The sequence below is a fragment of the Kryptolebias marmoratus genome, linkage group LG13 (assembly GCF_001649575.2).
Source record: "Kryptolebias marmoratus isolate JLee-2015 linkage group LG13, ASM164957v2, whole genome shotgun sequence".
In the NCBI taxonomy this organism is placed as follows: domain Eukaryota; kingdom Metazoa; phylum Chordata; class Actinopteri; order Cyprinodontiformes; family Rivulidae; genus Kryptolebias; species Kryptolebias marmoratus.
Window position 1 is genome coordinate 4,420,699 of NC_051442.1, and position 22,465 is coordinate 4,443,163.

General features: G+C 38.8%; 1 protein-coding gene across 4 annotated transcripts in view; it reads left to right on the forward strand.

Annotated features, from left to right (window-relative positions):
- zbtb16a (zinc finger and BTB domain containing 16a) overlaps positions 1-22,465 on the forward strand; it is a 147,306-nt gene that overhangs the window by 576 nt on the left and 124,265 nt on the right. For 2 of the 4 annotated variants that reach the window (XM_025006737.2, XM_017419917.3), the window contains exons 2-3: positions 3,292-4,603; positions 6,926-7,045. In XM_025006737.2, the coding sequence (XP_024862505.1) occupies positions 3,381-4,603; positions 6,926-7,045 (1,343 nt within the window). In that variant the 5' untranslated portion in view covers positions 3,292-3,380. The remainder of the gene's footprint in view (positions 1-3,291; positions 4,604-6,925; positions 7,046-22,465) is intronic. The other 2 variants (XM_025006738.2, XM_017419918.3) reach the window with 1 other exon arrangement.

Sequence of the window (22,465 nt, forward strand, 5' to 3'; positions counted from 1 at the left end):
CCCCCCCTCTCTCCCCCTCTCCTCTCATGTCTGGTTAGTATTCTGGAGATCGCAGTCAGAGGACGTGAGGTCTGGGCTGTTTTCACCGGGAGCCAGACAGCACATGACGCCGCTTTGCGCGTCACTTTCATGGAGAAATCTCGTCCCTTTTTTAAAAATGTTAATTGTGCCATTTTCGGGCAGCGGCTCTGTCGCTCGTCCTTGTGTCTCCAGACGCACCAGTTTGGCTTCTATTAGCCGTGATGACATCATGATGATGACTGGAGACACAAAACAAGCCTGCACTGTCAGACCACAATTGATTGACAGCTAACTAGATGTGTGATTGGTTATCAATAATCGACCTGCACGCGCAGTGTACACTGTGAGGTGTGTGTATGGCTTGGTGGTGGTGGGGGGCTGGTAACAGATTCAAATTGATTTGTTATCGAATGTGTCTGATCTTTCTCTTCCCCTTTTTTCACTCCTTTTCCTCTTCATCCTCACGGTGGAGACCGTACCTGCGCCTGGATCCAGGCTGCAGTCAGGGTCTTTAAATCTGCCTTCAACTCAGTCCACCTGCGCGCTGATGATCCTCGCTGCTCTCTCGGGCTCATGTTTACATCTTTTTTCTCTCTCTCTCAGATTGTCTCTCACAGAGACTGTTTGTCCACGTTTGTTGTCTTGTCGGTGTGGATTAATATTGAACGCTGTTTATTCTGTGGCTGCCGCGTCAAGGCGCGCAGCTCGTGATCAGATCGATTATGTTGCTTTTTTTTTTCTTCTTCTTTTTCCCGTGAAGTCTGCTTAATATGGTCATTGTCAGCGATCCATATTGTCCCCGAGGGAGAGAATCTCCACTAATGTACTTAATGTAGTGTCTGCTCCTTTGCATAATGCATTGTGTATAAATTTGTCTGGGTCGGCTTTGCCCCTATCAGCGCTGTCTAGACGCTCACAGCCTCTTTATTAATAGAGACCAGACAAAGTGACTAAACTGGAACTTCTACATCATGATCGCGTCCCGACTGGAAAGCCACAGAGCGCAACAAGCATTGATCATTTACGGGGCAATAAATCGGAGCTATTGGCAAACATGTTATAAAGATAATGTAGGGTTCACGGTATATGATCTCTGTTTACAGATCTCAGTTAGTGGAATACCTGTGGTTTCATCATTATTCTGTCAGTGTTCCTAAAAGCGCAGATTTTTTCTGTCTGTGCTTTAGAACAGAACAGAATAGAATATTCCATTCCTTTATTTTTCCCTCAGTAGATATATTCCAGTGTACCAGCAACACAGTGATAGGCAAATAGGAATGCACAGGATATACACATTAAAAACAATAAAAATGAAAAACGATACAGCTGTGACAAAAATACTGACTGAAAAATCTACAGGAATGCATGTGAATCCTAAAATAAACAAGTGTATTGAAATAAGGTGGAACTGTGCCTTTTTTGCAGCCAAAAAGCAGCATTAATTCCCCATTTTATATCCAGTTCTGAATTAGGTTCACAGGATTATTTTTTGTCTGATGTAAATATACACTTTTAGTTAAAACTATAACATTTTCTGCGTAATGTGGATTTTGTTCATCAGAACTAAATAAGCTGAACAAATGCTGTAATTTTTCATAAAACCGATTGATTGAGCAGCCATCAGTGAGCTCATCCAGAATGTGGGTCAGTAGAAGTCTTTAACTAGGAGTCATTCATTCTTTCTCTGTTATCTCCAGTTTGCACTGTCGCAACACTATTTAATTGGAACAATGAAGAAAATGCTTGACGGTACTCATTGCAAAGTCAGACTAGTCAATAACATTCAAATAGTAATCCGCAAAGTCTGCTCAGTATTTTTTCAGATTCATAGTTAATGTGTCCTTATATTAAACATTTTGTAAGAAATATTTGTGACTGGAACTACCACGTGTGTTTGGAACACCCAAAGTGACTGAAAATAGGTAAAACTTACTGGTTTTGCAGAAGTTTTGCAAAAATCGCACGTTTGAATGCCGAGCTCTGTCTTTCTGGCGCTCCACCGCCCTGCTTGATCCCCGATCTTTATTCTTGACAGTTGTCTTACTCAAGTTTTTTCTTTTCTTTTGCATGTAGCAGCAGATTCACACTTATATTTCCACCTAAACATCTTCTCCAGTATTCTACGCCTGTCTCATTCTGACATATTTGTTGACCCACACAGACTGTGGCCAGCCTAATGTAGGTCAGTCACACAACTCAAGCTCCTTTGTAGGTATTGGTGGATTTTGCCGAGTTCTTTGTTTACAATGAGTGCATACCCACATTTCAGAATTGAATATCAATATATCTGGAAAACTACTGGAGTAAACTATTTCAAACTGCGGCATTTGATTTAGTTCAGGATAACATGTTTTTAGGTTTTATTTCATATTTGGCAATGAGTACCTTTTAATAATAAGAGTTACAGAGATGTTCATTCTTTTTAAAAAAGTGCATTTGGTGGTATAGGGCTACTAATTTAATCTGAACCTGTCTTCATTATTTAGCGTGGGTCAAACATGCTTTAGTAATGAGGTGGAGCAACACGTTGCCCTGTTAACTTGAATAATGAAATTACCAGCAGTCATGGAGATGTTCATTCATTTGAGATTTTCAGCATTAGAGGCTGAGAGCAGAGCGGGGCGTTAAGTGCAGCACTGTTGTGTGCTTTTTGCCTCATCCTGCTTTCTTTTTTTCCACCCATTTCTGGCCGCTGCTCTCTGCTCCCGTCTGTGATGAGAATACTGAGTAAGATGCTATTTAATTTCAGAAAGGGCTGCTGACGGTCTTTGCGAGCCAAGCAGCAGTGAAAAGCTCACAATTCACTCTTGTTTAGCTGGTGTACGTCCCCATCAGATAAGCAAATGAAGACATCTTTTTAACATAACATATGTTGGGCTGATTGGTATGCAGGTTGAGCCTGTTGGACAGCTAACAAATTGTCTCCCTTCAGAAAATACTGTCAATACTCTGCGCTGATTTTTAGAACAATGCCACTGCACAGATTGTTTACCATCCCTGCAGGGTATTTGCAATTTGAGACAACAGCGATCTCACGTTGCCATTTACATAATAAATTGTGGTATAGTGAATACTTTTATTGTTAAATAAATATACATATTTTAAAACTCAGTTAATGACCCTATATATTGAAAACTTGAATAATTTTTATGTTCCTTTTGCATTATTTGGAAAACAAGCTAGACTTCCACTTGTAAGTTGTATTTTTTATTTATTTACTTTGTTTTACAGTATTTTTTTGTAATGCATTGTTCTGCTTTTTTTCTGCAGGTTTCAACTTGTTTACAAAGACAGCTAAAAACTCTCCTGAGTGGGGAAAGCAAGCCTCATGAGTCGGCCTCGTAGATTGCATCGGCATAATGGATTTAACTAAAATGGGTATGATCCAGCTTCAGAACCCCAACCATCCCACTGCCCTGCTGCAGAAGGCCAACCAGATGCGTCTGGCCGGGACTCTGTGTGATGTTGTCATCATGGTTGACAGCCAGGAGTTTCATGCTCACCGGACTGTGTTAGCCTGCACCAGCAAAATGTTTGAAATCCTCTTCCACCGCAGTAGCCAGCATTACACCCTGGACTTTCTTTCACCAAAGACTTTTCAGCAGATTTTGGAGTATGCTTACACTGCCACACTTCAGGCCAAGGTGGAGGACTTGGACGATCTTCTGTATGCAGCAGAGATCTTAGAGATTGAGTATTTGGAAGAGCAATGCCTCAAAATCCTGGAAACCATCCAGTCCTCGGATGAGAATGACGTGGAGGCCAGTGCTAATGATGGCAGCACAGAGGAGGATGAGGAGCGCAAAGGCCAAAACGGAGCCAAAATCTCTAAAAAGCATTCCATGGAGAGTCCCTATTTGTCAGGTACCCAGCAAGTCTCCAACATGACTGGTATAGTCGAGCAGAGTCCCTCCGTCTCCACTTCCTTCAATATCTCCAACCTGAGTCCCACCAAAGCTGCTGTGGACAGTCTGATGAGCATTGGTCAGACTCTGCTCCAGCAGGGCTTTGGAGGTGGCAACTCCCACCACCTAATGACTGAGATCAAGACTGAAACGATGCAAGTGGACATGGGTGGTAACGGCCACGACAGCCCTCAGAACATGGAGTCCAGCGCCTCCAGCAATGGAGAACGAAGTGGAGAGGACAGGAACCGAGACGGCCCCGGAACTCCGACGAGGAGCAGCGTGATCACCAGCGCTCGAGAGCTGCATTACGTCCGCGATGACGGCATGGGTGACCAGCAAGCTGAAGTGAGCCAGATGGGGCTAGAAGCAATGGCAGGGATGACCGAGAAACACCTGGCCTCACTATACTCCTTACCTGTCAACCATAAATCAGATGGCATGATGTCTATGCCAGTATCCATGGCCTCCGCTCTCCCCATGTCCCCAGCCCTGGCCATGTCTATGGACTTTAGTACCTATGGCGGACTCCTGCCACAGAGTTTCATTCAGAGAGAATTCTTCAACAAGCTGGGGGAGCTGGCAGTGGGCATGAAACCAGATGGCAGGAACCAGCATGAACGCTGCAATGTTTGTGGTGCAGAGTTACCAGATAATGAAGCTGTGGAGCAGCACAGGTAAGCCAAGCAATCTCTACAGTCTCATTGTATTTTCCTTAAAATGTATGTCTAATTTCCACATATTGCCACTTATATTGTTATCATTTACAGGATTTACACAGATAAATGGAAGTGGCTTTAGGTTATAATATACATTATATGTACATATTTTTAAACCTTTGTCAGTGTATTAAAAGAAAAAGTAGTTTGTTTGTTTTTTTTGGACAGTTATGTTTTGGCCAGTGTCTGTGTGCGTGTTTGTTTGTCTGTCGTATACAAAAATCTCAGGTACCATCAGACAATTTGTAATGAAATTTACAGAAAGTAATTATTGGGTGTGCATATACAGTTAACTTTTGGAGCCAACTATACCCAAGATGGATGTCACAGCCAAATTACTTTAAAAAAACAGAAAAATGGCTATAACCCAGTCACTTTTATAGATATCAAGCTGAAGTTTGATGTGGTTGTAGCTGAGAGTCATCCACAAAACATGCTTTAACCACTTTTATTTGCATAAGATCTTAGTTTAAAATTGCATTCCTTAAGAGAATGCGAGGCTTTTAAATTAAAAAGCATTAATTTGATACATTAACTAGTTAGACAACTTTCAAAACACTTTATTTGCATATATGATATGCTACATTTGAACAATATATGTCCTTTTTAGTTACACAAACAACTGTTATGTGTGCTTGACAGCTCAAGCCAGGAGATTCACTCCTTCAGTAAGTTCCAAACCTGCCCAGGTGACTGCTGGAGCAGTGCTGTCTTAACACTGTCCAAGACCATTAGTTACACCTTCCAGTATGTGGGCAGCAGCTATCACACTTGCTTACCAATGTGGAACCCCCTCATGCAGGACCTGACTCCCTTCCCCTTTCCCATAACTGCACAAGGGGGTCCTTTATTGGCTTGATAATTGGAGTAGACGGTCAGCTCAGGAAATGAGTGCTGAACCTGGGCCCTGAAACAAGGAGGTTGTTCTAGGACAGGGGAGTGGCAATGCACAATATATATCAGTCAGTACTATTTCAGTCAGTCCATATAAATAAACAGAAGACCAGGTAATTTAAAAAAACAATACTGAAACCACAAACAATTAGCAAAACACTCTCACCATTTATATTGCAGAACAGAAAAAGTATCTTATTGTTAGATTGAATCAGTCAGAATTCATATCTATGTAGAATCACATTTTGTAGATTCTGCACGTTTAAATGTTTTGTTTGTTTTCTTTTGTAAACTGAAGACCTTACCTTCAAGGCCACCTTCTCACGCTACAATGTTTGCTTAAATCAATAGGAATGCACAGTGGTTAAAGTTCACTTGAAGATTTTAATCTTGGTTGACCTCCTTCCTTCGCCCATCCCACCTTTCTTAAGGCATTATCTTTGTGTACGTGGTTTACAGCTGAACTGATTCACTTCAAGCTTTTTAAATACGCCTTATATATTGTCCTTAGAAAATACTAAATATTCCAGAATAGCTGTTCTTTATGAGAAAGGTGTCCTTGTTTGCAGTCTCACACAGCATTATTGTGCAGTGTTTCCACACTGTTTAATAACAGCAGTGAAGTCTGTTACTTTAGGGCATTGGCAATTACTCCTGAAAGTATATACATTTGTGTGGCCTTCTTGAGAAGTGCCTGTCTGTATGAAAAGTGAATTTCTGCATGGACAGACAAAATGTTGTTTTATGAAGAAAGAAGATTTAGAAAGACGTAGATGTAGAGCTGCTTTGAATCAATTTTCTTCAAGCCAAATAGTTTGAAAACTACACTACAGCCTCTCTGTAAGATGCACCAGTGTAGTCTCACTTTAATGGACAAGATACATTAGTCTCCGTCTTGAGAAAAGTCTGGCATGTGAAATGGTTGCCTGTGTTTCAAGAGGAATTTCATCAATTCACTCAAGCTGGGAAATCTTGTATCAAAGGAGATTTCCAAACCGTTTCATGCATTGATCTTCCCACTTTGCCCCATAGCATACTAATGGGTTAATTTAGACCGGTTGATACACCGACACGACACTGTTTAATATTGCATGTGCTGTCCTGACAGCCTCCTGAAGTGTAGAAATCAAACATTGCATCATCCACAGTCTGCTTTGCCGTCCGCACATGAAAGCTCCGCTGTACTAGCCTGAAATGCTCCATAATTCAAATGCTCATCATGTCCTTACAAATTCCTTGGTGGGTCATTTGATAGCATATCAAGCCAATCCCTTCTTTTGTGTACATCTTCTCAAACTGATTAGTTTGATGTGCATTTGGGATGTTTTATTTCAGACAAGTGGAGTTGTGTTCCCTCTGACTAATTACACATCATTCCCCCCACAGCCACTGTGTCAGGGTCACCACTGCCCCCTGCAACAAACGCATAAAAAAGTTGGCAGAGTTCAACTTGGTGCAGGCAGGTCAAGTCAAACACGAGTGTAATTGTTTCCAGATGCAGCACAGGTCAGTGGTGTGAGGTGTCTGTGTGTGTGCTTCAGTGTTACAATGAATGCACTAGAAAGGACCTACTTCCTGTATAAATCTGCCCCCCTTTCATTCCTCTGTGCCCTGGATTATATCATAACAAACACTCCATCTTTGCTAAATTCTCTTCATATTGGCTTGTATTTGAAGCTACTTCTTGGATAAAAAATGTGCATTCTAATCGGCTGTGTGAGTACAAGACATGTTATTTAAAGATCATTTTCTAGTATTTCAATTAAGCAGAGATTAATAAAATTGGTGCTTGTATTTTATGATTAATATTTTTGAGAGCTGCTTTCTTTTAAAAGCATCAAAGTTGTATTTTTTATAAGATATAAGATCCATTGACATCAGTATTTAGACATTAAAGTCATGCACAAGAATGTTTTATGTTCACAACTTTAAAAAAATGTGGATGTAGAAAATGAAAAGATCCTTTTGTTAAGTGCCTGAGGTTAGGTTTTGTAAATAACAACAATCCCCGTCTGACCACAACAACTTTTTCTTCCTCCTTTTCTCCATCACGCCACCACACGCCCTAACCTGCCACACGCGCACACACTTGTGTTCATTACTTTCCACACACATTCCCCTCTCAGTAGCAGCAGCCAGCGCTCACTCTTCCATTTCCTCTCCTTTTGTGGCAAAGGAGGACGGAGGGCGCTCTAATACCCCAGGCCCCAGGTGTTTAAACAGCAAGCCCAAGGCTCTTATCTGTGCATATCAGAGTGAGACAGATAACCCTTGGCGATCTTCCTTAGTAAACCAAGAGCAGATTGGGCTCAGATAGCAGTCCATAGCGTTTGTTGCAGGTGATAACGAAGTATGCACACACAAGTATATATAACCTGCACACTAAAGTGAGGTCAGTGGGTATAGAGGTTGTTTCCTAACACACTGACACTTGTGTGTTTTGGCTACAATCAGCCAATAACCCCTTCTTAATGAACAACTAGGCAGTTAGGTTCAGGTGACCATTTTGATGACTTATTGGTCCTAAAACATTGGCTCAAAAAATATCAACCTGCAAAAATAAAACCAAAATTAAAAATTAAACTAAGAAAATGGATGCTAGTAATTATGCTAGTAATTTGTATTTTCATTGTTTTGTCAAAGATTTAAAAATAATAAAAACTTATGCTGTTGGGTTGTCTCCACTTCACTATCTCAGCTTTGTTAAGTTCTACCTTTTGGTCAAAATCTAGGTTATGTGGTGTATTTAGGTACAAAAATGATTAGTCCAATTTCAAAGAACTTCATAAAATTTAAATTCAAAATCAGAATGACTGATGATGAGAGCTGATTAACACCGATAGAAGAATGCAGAACCAACAGACCTCAGTGTTTCTTGACCGCACCATCAGAGCTCTTAGGGATTTTCTTCTTGCTTCATCCTAAAGATGGAAAGTCCTATGAGATAAAGGGATGGATATATCAAAATGATCTGGAATATCTTTTCTGCTTTTCTTACTGAATATAAGAACTAAAAGAGCAACAGGCTCATGGTCCCAACCTGTAAAACTGCAAGCGTTTCCCTGCTTCTTGAGAGCAGCCTGGCAACAAAGCATCCATTACATGGCAGTGGATTACCCCCTATTTGAAATCACTCAGCGAGCTAAGTCTTCCTGGCTTGCACTCAGAGGTACAGTACATGTTGGTGTAATAATCCAATAGCACAAAAACTCTCACTCAACGAAAACACCTCTCCAGAAAAAAAAAAAATAAAAAACCTCCTAAGCCACAGACAACAGCATAGGGTTTTTTTAAGTCTGGCTGCCACATTGTCTTTCTTTTTATCCTTGCACAGGTGCTTTTTCTGCCCTTATTGGCGGCGCACTGTTTGTTTATGCCCCTGAGGAACTCCTGATTTGACCGGGCTCGTGGTGATGGCCACAGCCGAGGCAGCTGCTGGCTGAGGCCCAATTATAGACAGGCTTTAAAAGGCTCTGGTTGAACCGTAAAGATTTACACTGCCATCGCTCTGATCTCAGATCTGGACTCTGTCCTTACTGTCAGGATAGGGAGATGTATCGATTAAAGACTTAACACAGGGGGCTACATCATGTGGAATCGACTGCACATACACACATCTTACAACAGATCCAGCATTTATTGTCACGCAGCCTTGTGATATCAGCAGGTACCACCGATTTAAAAAAAAAACAGCATTTCTTTTATTAGTGGAAAAGATGACAGGGAAATTAAAGGGGAGCCCCAAGAGATGCAGCAGGGATTCTCATATACAGAAAAGAGGCTGTGTGGCAATGCGAGGGGAGGAGGGGTGGTAATTTAATCAGCAAGATGATATAAACACCTTAACACCAAGTTAAGAGTGAAGGGATGCCCATGTTCAAAACAAGTTCATGTGATCAGGTGTGCAGCTGACACTTTTCCTGATACATTTAGGCAACGAATGATATCAGGGCCTCTACTTTTTGTTCCTTAGGGGTTCTGTGATCTGGTGGGAGGAGTAAGAATGGCCTTGTGTGTCACAAATCAAGCGTCAGGAATATATAAGTGTGTGTGTGTGTGTGTGTGTGTGTGTGTGTGTGTGTGTGTGTGTGTGTGTGTGTGTGTGAGGCATGGTTGGGGGCTCAAAGAGAGAGTACTAATTACAGCTGGTTATCAGGTGAGATGCAAATGTGTTATCGGACAGAACTTCCTGATGTCTATCTCCAGTCCCAGAAGCTGTTGTGAGTGTTGGCAGGAGATGAGACTGTGCCATGGTTTATCTTTAAGTACACATTGTGTAAATTTGTTCTCAGAGAAAGCAAAACTATGCCAGGTATTCTTTGTTTTAGGACCTGTTTGAGTTTCTTTCTGTAATGACGTCTTGCCATTGTTAATTTTCCGATTGGAAATGACAAAGTCAATAAATTTAGAATGATTTGGCCCTGAACTTCAGTGGGGTTTTAGTTCTGGTTCATAGAGCCCCTCCTCTATTTTACTGGACATGAACACTTTTGGTTCTAATCCCATCGATATCCCATTAGCATCCTCACTCTGGGTCCCCGTCACATGAAAGAAGATGTGTTGGTTTCTCCTCTCTGATTCTATCACTCTGGCAGACTGTGGGGAGGATGGCCACAAAGAGCAAATGTGCTACAGCCAAAGGGCCAACCCAAGTGTGCTCACAAATGTCCTCTGAATCTTAGTGTGTGTGTGTGCGTGTATATGTGTGTGTGTGTGTGTGTGTGTGAAAAGCTGCCACTGCCACCTCAGAGGCCCCTTAGCCTCCCTGGGAAGTATCAAAAACGAAGCCCTTCGTGGCTTACAGGGAGAGAGCTTCTAATTAGCCTCTTTGTTGCCACTTGAATGGTTTGCCAGAGATTGGCAAGGGGCCCCAGCGGAGTGATATCAACACGCTAGGAAGCTGGTCATAAAAAAAAAAAAAAAATACCCCCCCACCATTCTCTCCAATGTCACCTGTCACAAAGGAGCTCTCAGGTGGGAAAATGAGGACACAGCAATACCACGTAGGGTTTTTATCCCCTTCTTCAGAAGCAAAGGAGCCATGTTTGCTCAACAGGTGGATTTGAGGTGCAGTAATTATTCACTTAGTGGGGTGAGGGGTCTCAGCCTCATTCATATGAAAGAAAATTAAATCAAAACATTCTTAATAGTTCAAAGTGCCTGATGTTACCAATTACTATCTGCATAGTTACAAAATTTAGGTACTTGTTCTTTGATTCTTTTTTTTCCATGCACCACTACTGCTTGACTCTAATAGTAAATAAATAAGTTCTGTAACTGCTTTAGTTTGTAGTTATGTCACAAAGTAAGATTATGGCACTCAAAACAAAATAGTTTGGTTGCAAATATAATAATCTAAAACTTGTATAACATGTAAATCTGCGATGATTAGTAAGCTGACAAAAAATGTGCACATTTTTGATTGATTCCAACACTTGTGATGACATACCTCTCTATTTTTAAAAGTTTTCTACAAATTATGAGAACTAAAATCATTAATGGATTTTTTTATTTACCTAAAACTATACAAAACATGTTATTTTAAATTAATACAGGATTGGTCAAATATATATACATGTGAATTTATTGGTCAATAATAAATAACTGAGGACAATCATCTGCTGTGAATATTTCAATTAAATTATGGAAGTTCTGCATGTAAAATAGATTTGACTTTGTGTACATTAAGAATCTCAGTATTTTGCTTCACTACGGTTTTATTGTACACTTTAAATTGCTCAGAAATTCATAATTTATTTATCAACTTAACAATAGACATCTAAGTAATATTCAAAATGTAACTTAGTGTTAAATTTTTGAATTTAAGTGATTCATTCACACTTCCCTGTGTGAATAAATCCAAATTAAATTAGGTGTGAGTAGAGACAGCTTACTCTAAGTTTTGTCAAACACAAATACTATTGTGCTTTAAAAATATTTCAGTATATTAGAACATTTCATAGACATGTTGAGCATAAAAGTTTCAAATGTCAATAATAGTTTTTTTTTGGTTGTTGATAGAAGCTAAAGTAATAAATATATTCTTCAAAATCCAAATGATTAAAATAGGGTATGTTAATTAATAATTAAAATAAAAACCTTAATCCTGTTTTATAAAAATGCATAATTTGGGTTTTTCCAGAAGCTAACACGTGGAGGTTTTGTTTTTTTCAGTGATCATTCATATAATAAATATAATAATTTGTAATTTGTTGCTTATTCAAAGGTTGGTCCTTGATTCTTCATCAGATTTAGGTCACAAGGTTATTTAATTTGGAGACAAAAATAATAATAATCATGACAAATGAGACTGTGTTAACACTACTCCAAAAGAAAAAGCAAAAAACCTTCGACTTCTGCTGTGGCAGCTGCCATGCCGCTCAGTGAGCGCCGTGGCAGCAGTACAATGAATGTCAAGGCGACTTGCAGCTTTAACGCTGACCGACACGTTTTAAGCTCCGCTGTAATCCAGGAGGGATCAGTTGGGTAAATCATGGCATAAAGCTTAAAACCATAATTGATTTATGTATTTGCTGACCAAAGACGCCTAGAGAGATTACCAGAGGGAGAGAGCTGATGATGGATAGGGCGATACCCCACCCGCACACTCGCACGGGCTGCTTGCGAGGTGGGGGATGAATTCAGTTAACGGGAGATTTGCCTGCTTGGAGAGAAGGATATCAAGTGTGAGAGTAAATGTATGTCTCATAACAGATGCATTTTGAATATAAATTGTGACTTTTTTTTCGTTAGAGGGGATATTAAAATGTCTTTTTGCTTGTTTTGAGATGTTACTGAAATTTTAATTGGCACAAAGCTGAACCAATGTGGTTTCTTCAAACAAAAGCATTTAATACTGCAGAATACTGATGGATTTAGAAAAAAACAAGTGATTGCTAGTGGTGCCTTTTAAAACAACAAAAAACTAATAATAATAACAATAATAATAATGGACTTAAGCTGAATTTCCCCCATTTTTTAAAATTCAAAACAGGACAAAGTTGTAATATTTGATATAAAAACTGAAAATTTAGATTGTCATTATCTGAATTTGTAAAGTTTATGCTTCTCCATTTTTCCACAAATGTATTCAAGTGAAGTTTAATGCAGATTTTTTAAAATGATTATTTTGTGAGATTTAACTTGTTAGCAACATCATGACTGATTAAAAGCCCGGCATTGCATTTTTATTTGATTTGATTGTGGGAATGAAAGTATTTATTTGTGTGCTAATAATTTATTATACTGGCCCATGAGATTTCAAATTATTTTTAAAGGATATTATTTGTTCCACTTTTAGCATAATTATTTCCATTTAGACTCTGTGTTTTGTGAAATTCAGTTCATTAGTCAGATGGTTGTCCCCTTGTTATCCGCCTTGAATTTTTCTCCCAACACACCATGAATCCTCTCTGTCTTGTTTACTGTTTGACTGTCAGGCATCTCCAAGGTCTTTCTTGACCGTTTCCAGATTGTTTTGTGTTTGTCTGTTTGTCCCTCAGCCCCGAAAGGCGAGATTGTAAAATGAAGGGGAGGAAAAAAAAAAAAAAGAAGCTATTCCATTTCCTGGACTGATCGCTGAGGCGGATGGCTCTGACATGTCATGACTCAAACGGCATCTTTTCTGCCACTCCTGTCTCGCTGTTGACCTTACAAATGATGCTGTAGGCTCCTGCCATATGCCATTAGGCACGTCATGAAACAGGATGGGGTTTTATCCCCCCTTCATACGTGCAGGAGCGCCCAGTCGCACTCTGTGGCTTTCACTCTTTTCTCTCACCTTTCGGAAAAGAAAAGCCCATTACGGCAGCAGTTTTCTCTCTCATGGCTTTGTCCATATACATTTTCCCCTTCCTCTTCCTGCCCTGCCTGTGTTTTATTGTCTCCTGTAAGTGTTGGTCTGAGGCGAGTAGCTGAAGCTTCCCTAACAGGTGTTTGGGTGCTTATCATCCACGTCTGTGCCCTTATCTCTGGCCTTCAGCTTCCTGCATCCTCTCTCTTGCATGCCTCAGAGTGGGGATATATTTCACTTAGCCTCTGACCCGAAACCTTCCTCTCTATCTCTTTTGGTCTCTCTTCCTCTTTGTGCCAACATACAAACTCATACACAGAAGAAGTAGCTTGCTTGCTGCTACAGGCTGAGGCATTTCATCATCACCCCTAAAACCTAAATTTTGTTGTTTTTATGGTCTTTATGCCACTTAGGTTTTGTAGAAACTCCAAAATAAAAGATTCCTTCAGGCAATTTAAGCTCAGGTAACTTTATTGTATTTTTGATGAATTTATTTAAATTCATAGGAATTTGAACAGTCATGAGAAAAATAGAAGAAACTACTGACCAGACACCTATGGTCATCACCTTAAACTGCTTTGTATTTAGATTAAAATCAAAATTGCTAAACTGAGTTAAATTTTGACTGTTTATTGGTTAAATTGATTTAGTGTCCAGAATAAATGAAGTACATTTCACTGTTCGTTTCATCAAAAGAAGAAAACAATAGATTTTTAGTGGAAACGTTCTGGTGGCTTCAGCACGGGCTGAGCTTTGATAGTTTTTGTAGCCAAGAGTTTGATCCAGCATTTTGTCAGACTGATTGGTCTCAGCCTTTAGCCCCACCTCCACATTCCCCTCTATCCTTTCCTGCTCCCAAGTCTCACAGCGGGACAAAGGCTAAAGTGTCTCTAGGATGGGGTTGTACTGGTTTAGAGGGGGTTGACCCCCTTCAAGAACCTGACAGGGGCCTATTTTTTTTTTCTTTTAATCCCCATTCCGAGGGAGCACAGAAGAGAAAGAGCCCGAAGTCTTAACACCCATGAGAGAGCCTATTGTGAGCGGCAGGCTCTGTTACAGTAGGATGGATGCGGGGGTCTCGGGTGCAGATAAACCGGGGCGAGCTGGGTCCCCGTTATTTACAGTAGGTCCTTTCATTGGTCGAGTGAAACAGGAGCCCCCAGCGGAGGTGGAGGTGGCGGCGGGGATTCGTGGACGACCACTGTTTGTGCTCAGCCAGGCCTCCACTACAGGTCAAAGAGCACGGGGGTGTGGCCACCGGGGTTACAGACGTGACTTTTGTCTGTGCGCTGGGGGAGTAGCTGCGAGAAGAAATGTAAGAAGTAAAAAGAACAGGCGGCAATGATGACTTCCATTTATAATGTGACATAATTAAAGAATAAATGCAGAAATAAATAATCTGAGCAAATTCAAACAGTGAATTAAGTGTTTTATTAGCATTACAGTTTAAATCACACATCACACAGTTTGTGTTGGATCAACGCTGGATTGAATTGGACTGCATGTATTTGAATATGAATTGCAGCTGCTGGCTCTTTGTATAATGCCCTTCAATGACTTCTGTTGAGAACTGGTACTAAATGAAAAAACTAATTTGAATATTATTGAAAATGAAGAAAGTGGTGGTTAACACATAAGTCATCTGATCCTAAAATCATATATTTATGTATTGTTTTTACCGTCAGTACATTTGTTTTATGGGTTTTTATGGCAGAATAATTCAAGTGCAATCATTATGACTCATACCAAGTCAAAAATTATTAAACATCTGAGAAAATGATTGCATCAGACTCTATGACCCAAAATTTAAACTTAGCTTGTCTTAAAAGCATAAATTCCTGATTATATGTGCTTTAAAAATGTAGATTTGATGGATACATTTTTGCTAGGTTTAGACAGAATTGACTTTTGTTGTTTTAGGTCAATTCTAATTCTCCCATTTATAAAAATATTTTTGCAGTATTTTATTATGTATTTGATTCTTTTCCAAACCTATTTATTTTTGTTGACTTTATTTATTATTATATATTTACTTTTGTTTTGTTAATATCTGAACCACTGCCACCCCCCTCAAAAAAAAACACTTTTCTACACTTTTTTTGTCCTTTTTTTCCATCAGTTTGTTTGTATGAAAACCTTTGGTGGAAAACAATGATTGTTTTGTTGTTTTATTCCTTTTTATCACTGTTAGGTTGTTGGTCTGGACAATGACAAAGTGACTCTGATTGCAGGCTCGCCTCAGTTATTCTGTAGAAAGACTTTGTGCACTAATCACACCACAAAATGTGACCTGCTATGGAAGCAGAAAGAACTATAGCTACTAAACAAATAACCAAAAGAGGCTTTAAGAACTTGCTGTAACCTGATGCTCCAGATGTTGGCATTTTATTCTCACATGACATTCAATGCCCTGTCATAATCCGTATTTTGTGGTGATTCCAAACCCCAAATGGTCAACGCGGGTCAACTCTTAGCTGAAATAGTTGCTGCCAAGTTTAGTTATTAACCCCAATCTCATAGGATCTATTACCAAACCAATTCCTTTTCCCGTCTTTCATTAAGAAAAGAGAAATTGCCAAGAGTCTGAATAATTTTCTACCATCTGCTTGAAGACTCGAGCGTAATCTTACCGTAATCTTTGTGTCATATTGTGAGGCAGGGATGGAGGGAAAGTCTAAGCAGCGATGTACAACAAGGACAGCAGTCTCTCAGGCATTCATTTGGTTATTTTTACTTGGACAAAGCCTGCAAAGGTTAGAGGTCAGCAGGAGAGAGCCTTACAGATGAAGCAGAGTGTGCTGGAGTTCCATCTGACCCCCACACCCACCCACACACACACACACACACACACACCCCTTACCTCTTTTGTCCTGAAAGTACACAAAGGCTTCTGTCAGACTTTAGTGGTCAGCGCTTTGGGCAAACTTGCCGAGCCGCAGCGCTGGTTTTGAATTTGGACAAAATCACCATCATCGACCAATCGGTAAACAAAGGCAATGGTTTGTCTTCTCAAACATGTTTCTATGTAGAAAAAGCAGGACGCAATTCTCCATCTCTGACCTTTTGTTGGTATTTAAAGCGACACCTGTAAGAACTTAAACTTGAAAGGCTAAAAGTCATTTATTAGGTTTAAATTTGGCATATCGATCCTGTCACATGGTAAATTTCAGTTTGGCGCAGCTGCACAACAGAATGTAAAATATTTTACTTGTTTCAATCACACAAACCTGTAAAAGTACTGAAAATATAATAATGTTATAACACAAAAAAAGAAGGTACTGCATGAATTAGTGTCTTTACTTTTTTGCCACAACTGATAAAATAATGTCATTTTTCTGAATGTATGTAAGATGTTAGTATTAGTATTGTTCAATATTTTTTTTTTAAATTCTAACTGTTTAAACCTTTCTGCATTTGAATAATACAAAAAAACACCTCAATTAGATAAACCTAACTTAGTTTGCTTGTTATAAAGTTATTTAGATTGATAAAAAAACAGGGAAATTAATATTGCCTGGCCGGTCCCTTAGAGAAACATATCAAATCTGAGTTTAGGTAGTTTAATATGGCCTGTTTACTTTCTGGGGTTTGAAGAGATATTTCTTTTTCACAATACCAATAAAAGAGCATCAGTTAATATTCTGAATGTCCCCACAAACCACATTTTTAATACAAGCTTTGCAGCCGCTACAGGCTATAAGTCAGCAGCTATTGCTGTCATTCATTCGTCTGTAAGCAGAACTGCTGTGACAGCTTGCATTAAATATAGCGAAGTCCTGTTGACATTTTTCAACTCGAGACAGAAACAACATTCAAAAAGTAAAACAACAACAACAAAAAAAAACGTACTGGCCCTGAGAGCTGAAATGTGCTCTGAAATACCTCTCCAGCTTCACATTTTCTCTGCTCGCGTTTCGCTTTCTGTCCTCTAAATGCCCTTGACATATTGTGGAGGAGATCAAAAGCAGGAGAGTGATGTGGGATTGCATGTGGATGTCATGGTACAATATAGGCTCGAGCACAATCTTACAAAGAGAATATGCAGGACGACACTGGAGTTTTCTTCATCTTTGATCAGGTCATTGTTATTATAGTTTACCAAAAATATATTGACTCTCTCTCTATAAAGGAAACAGATGCATAGATCAAAAATACATAAGATTTGAATTGGATCATGATAAACATTGTTTACATATTACCCATTTTTGTCAGTTTTTAAAGGAAAAAACTCCATCTCAACTCTGGTTTTTGAAAAATAACATGTTGCTCTCTTAAGGTGTATTATGAATAATTTATAACAAAAACTGACTGATTATGACAAGGCTTAGATATTCCTTATTACATTTTAAAAGAGGTATAGAGAAAATAAAGTACTAAGTGCATTAGCATGTTTACTTGCTTTCATTATTGTCAGTAAACTGTGGTTTTTAAAAAATGAAAAGGCTTGGCTTTATGCAGTTTCATAAGATTTCATAAAATTGCTGCAACTGTTATCTGTATTCCTTTTTTCATTTAGCAGAAATTGTTGATCAATGAAATTAAGTAGCTGTCGAGGTGGTGTTGAGTTAACATATTTAGGAAATATTTCTGAAAAATAATTTAGCTGCTGACATAAATCTCACTTCAGTTTGTTGACAAACCAAATTTTTAGCAGGCTATTCTTTTGAGATGGTACGGCGGACATTGTCTTCATCAGAACAGAAAAAAATTGGAATGCTTCAGTGGCTCATTGTGATGGCCTGCAATATGGCGGCTTGGCCTGTACAAGCTCTCAGAGGTCAGTGGACATGGTGCAGCTTTCACATGGCCCTGAGGTCCTGACCCCCACCTTTGTTGGTCATATTCACCCCCATCTTCCCAGCAAGGACCGAAGCCCTTTGAGCCAAGCCCTCAACCCCCCGCAGAGCGCGCCCCTTCACCACATTAATAGTGGCACTGGAACTAATTGCCCAACCTTAGATGTGCTTGAGACCCAGATTGCCTCTGCTGCCAGCGCGCCACAACTCCCCCCAACACTCCACCCCAAACAGAAAAAAACCCTCAAAAGAAGAATTGCAAAATTGCTGGTTTCCATGCCTGGTCCTTTGGTAAATCGCTCTTGTTATCAAAAGGCTTCATTTGCTTCATTGTGTTACTGTATATGTGCATCTATTCAAGCTTGTTTTCAAAACATTGCCCTTCATTCTTGTGCCTCACACTTGATTTTCTTTTTTTTTTTTTTTGGTCTCGTCATTCAGCAGCGCTGTGGTTTTACTTTTATTTCCGCAAGAATACTGACAAGTATTCACTGTGTACCTCACGCTTTGGCGAGACCTTCCCACGCATCCCATCCACCGCCATTTTGTTGCTAAACCTTTTAGGCACAATAAAGTGCCAAATCGCCCTTTTTTTCCCTTTGGCGCATGTATCAGTTATCCTTCCTATCGTTCTGAAATATTTTCTCCAGCCATGCGCTTTGAACTGTGGATTGCTGGAGTGGTGTAAAGTAGCACCAGACTGTTGCTGTTCACACTGTCATGTCTGCCGTCTTCTCTGCTGCAGCGAGCGTCACCCGAGTTCAAAGAGACACTGAAAGAGAGTGAAGCAGTCTGAGAGGCGTTTTATGATTTTATTGGTCCGGAGGAAGCATTGCAGAGAAGGTGTTGTCTGAGCTTGATGTCTCATAATGTCACTGCAGTCTGAGGCACCCAGCTTCTTTTTGAATTGATTTTAACCATATTTAAACAGCTTTTAGGTCTTTAATATTTGTATTAAAATGTCTCTTTTTGTCATCTTATGTCAGCTTGTCTGATTTTAAGAAAGAGGTATATGATGTTCTATTTTCCCCAAGTAAAAAACAAGTCAGAGCTGTTTTTTCATGTCTAGTCAAATAACTTAATTCAGAGTAAATCTCTTGTGTTTTTGCTAAAATGGTAGTGTCAGTTTTTAGATATACTGAATGATTCTGAAAATACAGAGCCACTCAAAAATGTAAACTTGCATTTAATGTATTTTCACAAATATATATTGAATGAATTGTGTGTGTGTTGCACTGTCTGTGCAACTTTTTTTCAAATGTTGAGGGAATTTAAAAAAATAAAAGTCCAACCTTTCTGTCAAAAGAGGAAGATTTAGCTATAACATATATTCTGTTTTTTTAATTCAACACTGTGTTGATAGAACCACAGAAAAAACAACAGAACAATAATTTACAGTCATGTATATAAGTACCACTATTCTATTTTAACTTAAAATGTTGTCTGTTACTAAGGATTTCAATTTAGCAAGAACATGCTCGCTTTTTATAAAGAAATGACAATATTTATACTGTATAACAGAATCTTTTCTAATGCAAGTTGAACCTTTATAGATTCTGACCGATTGTTCTAACAGCTCCCCTGGGAGCTGCCATGCCAGTACCTTATTGATTGGAGTTTGTTTGTCTTGGCTCTAAATTAGTTGAAATTTTATCACTTCACTCTTGGTAATACTGATGATGCCATTCAATAAAAATCCCCTTGTTTTGTCTTGTTCTGTTTCTTTCATGAAAACTTAGCTGCTGTAGAATTTCATTTTTACCTAGAAGCACACAGAGAGCAGAAACCTCCATCAAGGCTGTAGCATCATTAAAAAATAGTCCCACCAAAATTTAAAAAAAATTGTTTCTCGTGACAACCCCAACATGTCCTAAAAATTTCATTATAATGTGTTCATTGCTTTTTAAGTCATCTTGCTAACAGACAAACTAATGAACGAACCAACCAACACTACTATCATGGCAGAGGTAATAAAATGACATAATAATGATATTAATAATAATATATAATAACATATAATAGGATATGAGATCAATATTGGCCTTTGGCTTTGCAAAAACATGTTTACTGAGAAGTTGTCTTCCAAAACCACAGATGTTCTTTGATCATCTTCTTTACTGGTCACATAGATGAGAAAATTTTCTAATACAAGTTAAATAAATTTAAGAAATAAAAGAACCTTTGGTTATGAACAAGTCATAAGGCAAAAGAAAACAAAGTACAAATTAGATTTTGGCAGGTATAACTTCTCCAGAGTATCTGTTGTTTTGTGTGAATCTTATGAAACTCTTCACCCCATGTGGAATTCATAAAACTTCTGGCAAAGTCTGGTAATGTTTTTATAGAAGCAGAGTGGTTTCATACAAAATCTGCTCTTGAAAATGAAAATGGGCAAAAATGAGTTCAAGCCCATCCACGGCATGATAATCCTGATCTATGTAATGCAATATAACTCCATTAATTTTGACAAAAATACAGAGAAGGAAAAAATGATTGCATTGATATTTTTAAGGTACTCATTAAAGCTGCTTATACATTAACTGGTCTGCTTTACAAGTTTTAACCCCTTTAAAACACATTTTTCTTCTTCTGGTAATCATTTACTGTCCTAGAGTGTTAAGATTATACATTATACAACTCCGTTTTCCAGTGTTATTAGAGATTATAAAATACATTATATGGAGGAGTTGGATATGAAAAAAGAAAATGAATATATGAAAAGTTTGACTTTGTGTGAATCGTATTTCCAGATGATGACCCAGTATACCTAAGTTTAAAGCAGGTGTTTCATTTTAGGAGAAGTCAAGACTTACAAGTGGACGTGCTGATAAATTTTTGCTGATTAGACTTGAACTGCGCAGAGCTTTCCAGTCTATTGGCATGCTCAACATGTTGTGGAAAACATTGTATGTTCCACACTGTACTTTATACATCATGTTTTGCCTCTTGTGCACAGTATTTCCACTGAAAAAAAAATCTAAATTTATTTTAAGTTTTGCTTGTCAAAACTGATCTGAGACACTTTAAAGCCTAACACTGTTAAATCCCTGGCTATTGCTCTTGTTTTTTATGTCCGTGTTTAAGAAATATATGAGGTTTGCTCAAGGATGCTTTTGATCCACATGATATTTATGTAACAAAAGGAGAGCAACAGATTCCTTTGACATTGTACATGATGCACAAATAGCTTCAGATTATAGCTTTGCAAACTGTTTGTATTCCATTGGCCAAGCTCCAGATAAGATCCATGGCCCAGGTAACAATGTCTAATAAATTCTTCAGTGGAAATAAGCTGACTGGATTCTTGGCAGCAAGGCCACTCCTTTAAAAGGAGAGAATTTTTCCATGTTGCGTGCTTTAATTGAACCAAAGTAATTGTCCTAGTAATAGTAGTACAACTGTACCTATTGTAGTCATAAGAATGCATTAGTCCTAAATGAATAAAAGCAACAACATTTTTTATTTTTTTTATTACCTCAAAGAAACATATCTTCAGTTGTAGATTTTGTCATTTAGAGAATTTTAGCAATTTATGAAAATCTTTACTTCAAGGTAACCTCCAGCTTTGACATTTATATGTATTCTATTGATTCAGAGCACAAACTGCACAGAAGACCAACATGCTTTATGGTCGGGAGCAGAAGAAGAGTTTGTCAATGTTTTAACAACCTCAGCCGGCCACATATTTCCCTCTGAAACATTCTAACATTCTTTGCTGTTGTAGGACCGCAACCGCCTACTGAGAGTCTTCAGCTCTACAGGCTCTGTGTGAAATTATGGCATGTCATACTTCAGTCTCCATGTTTGCATGGTGCCAAACAATCCATTAGAGGATAAACATCTTCTTCCTCTTAAAAATATAGATTCCACAAACATAGCGGCAGCAGTTGCAGTGTGTCTGTTGACTGGTCTTATAATCCTCTGTGGAATTGTTAGCCACTGACAGATGTGTGTGTGGCTCTCAAGAATTACAGCTGTGATAAGACTGAACCCTATCCTCCCTGACAGTAAAGGAGTTCTGTGCTGTTATTATATGGTAAATATCCTGGATATGATGTGCCAGTTCTAATCCCATGTTCATGCAATTTAAATTTCCCTTTGTTGCTGATTTACATTTTGTTCTTCCCTGTATAAAAGACCTTCCGTTTTTCACACTGATTGGTTTATAATGACATAACATGAGTGTTCAGACCTTATTTAGGAAGAACTGTCGAAGCAAGGCAGGTAGCAGTTGTGATGGAATGATTTGTCAACTGATCTTAGGTTTGGTAATATGTTCCTTTTGCTTTCCACATTCCAAAGGGTAAAATGTGTTGAGTGAATGCTGACTATTCCCAG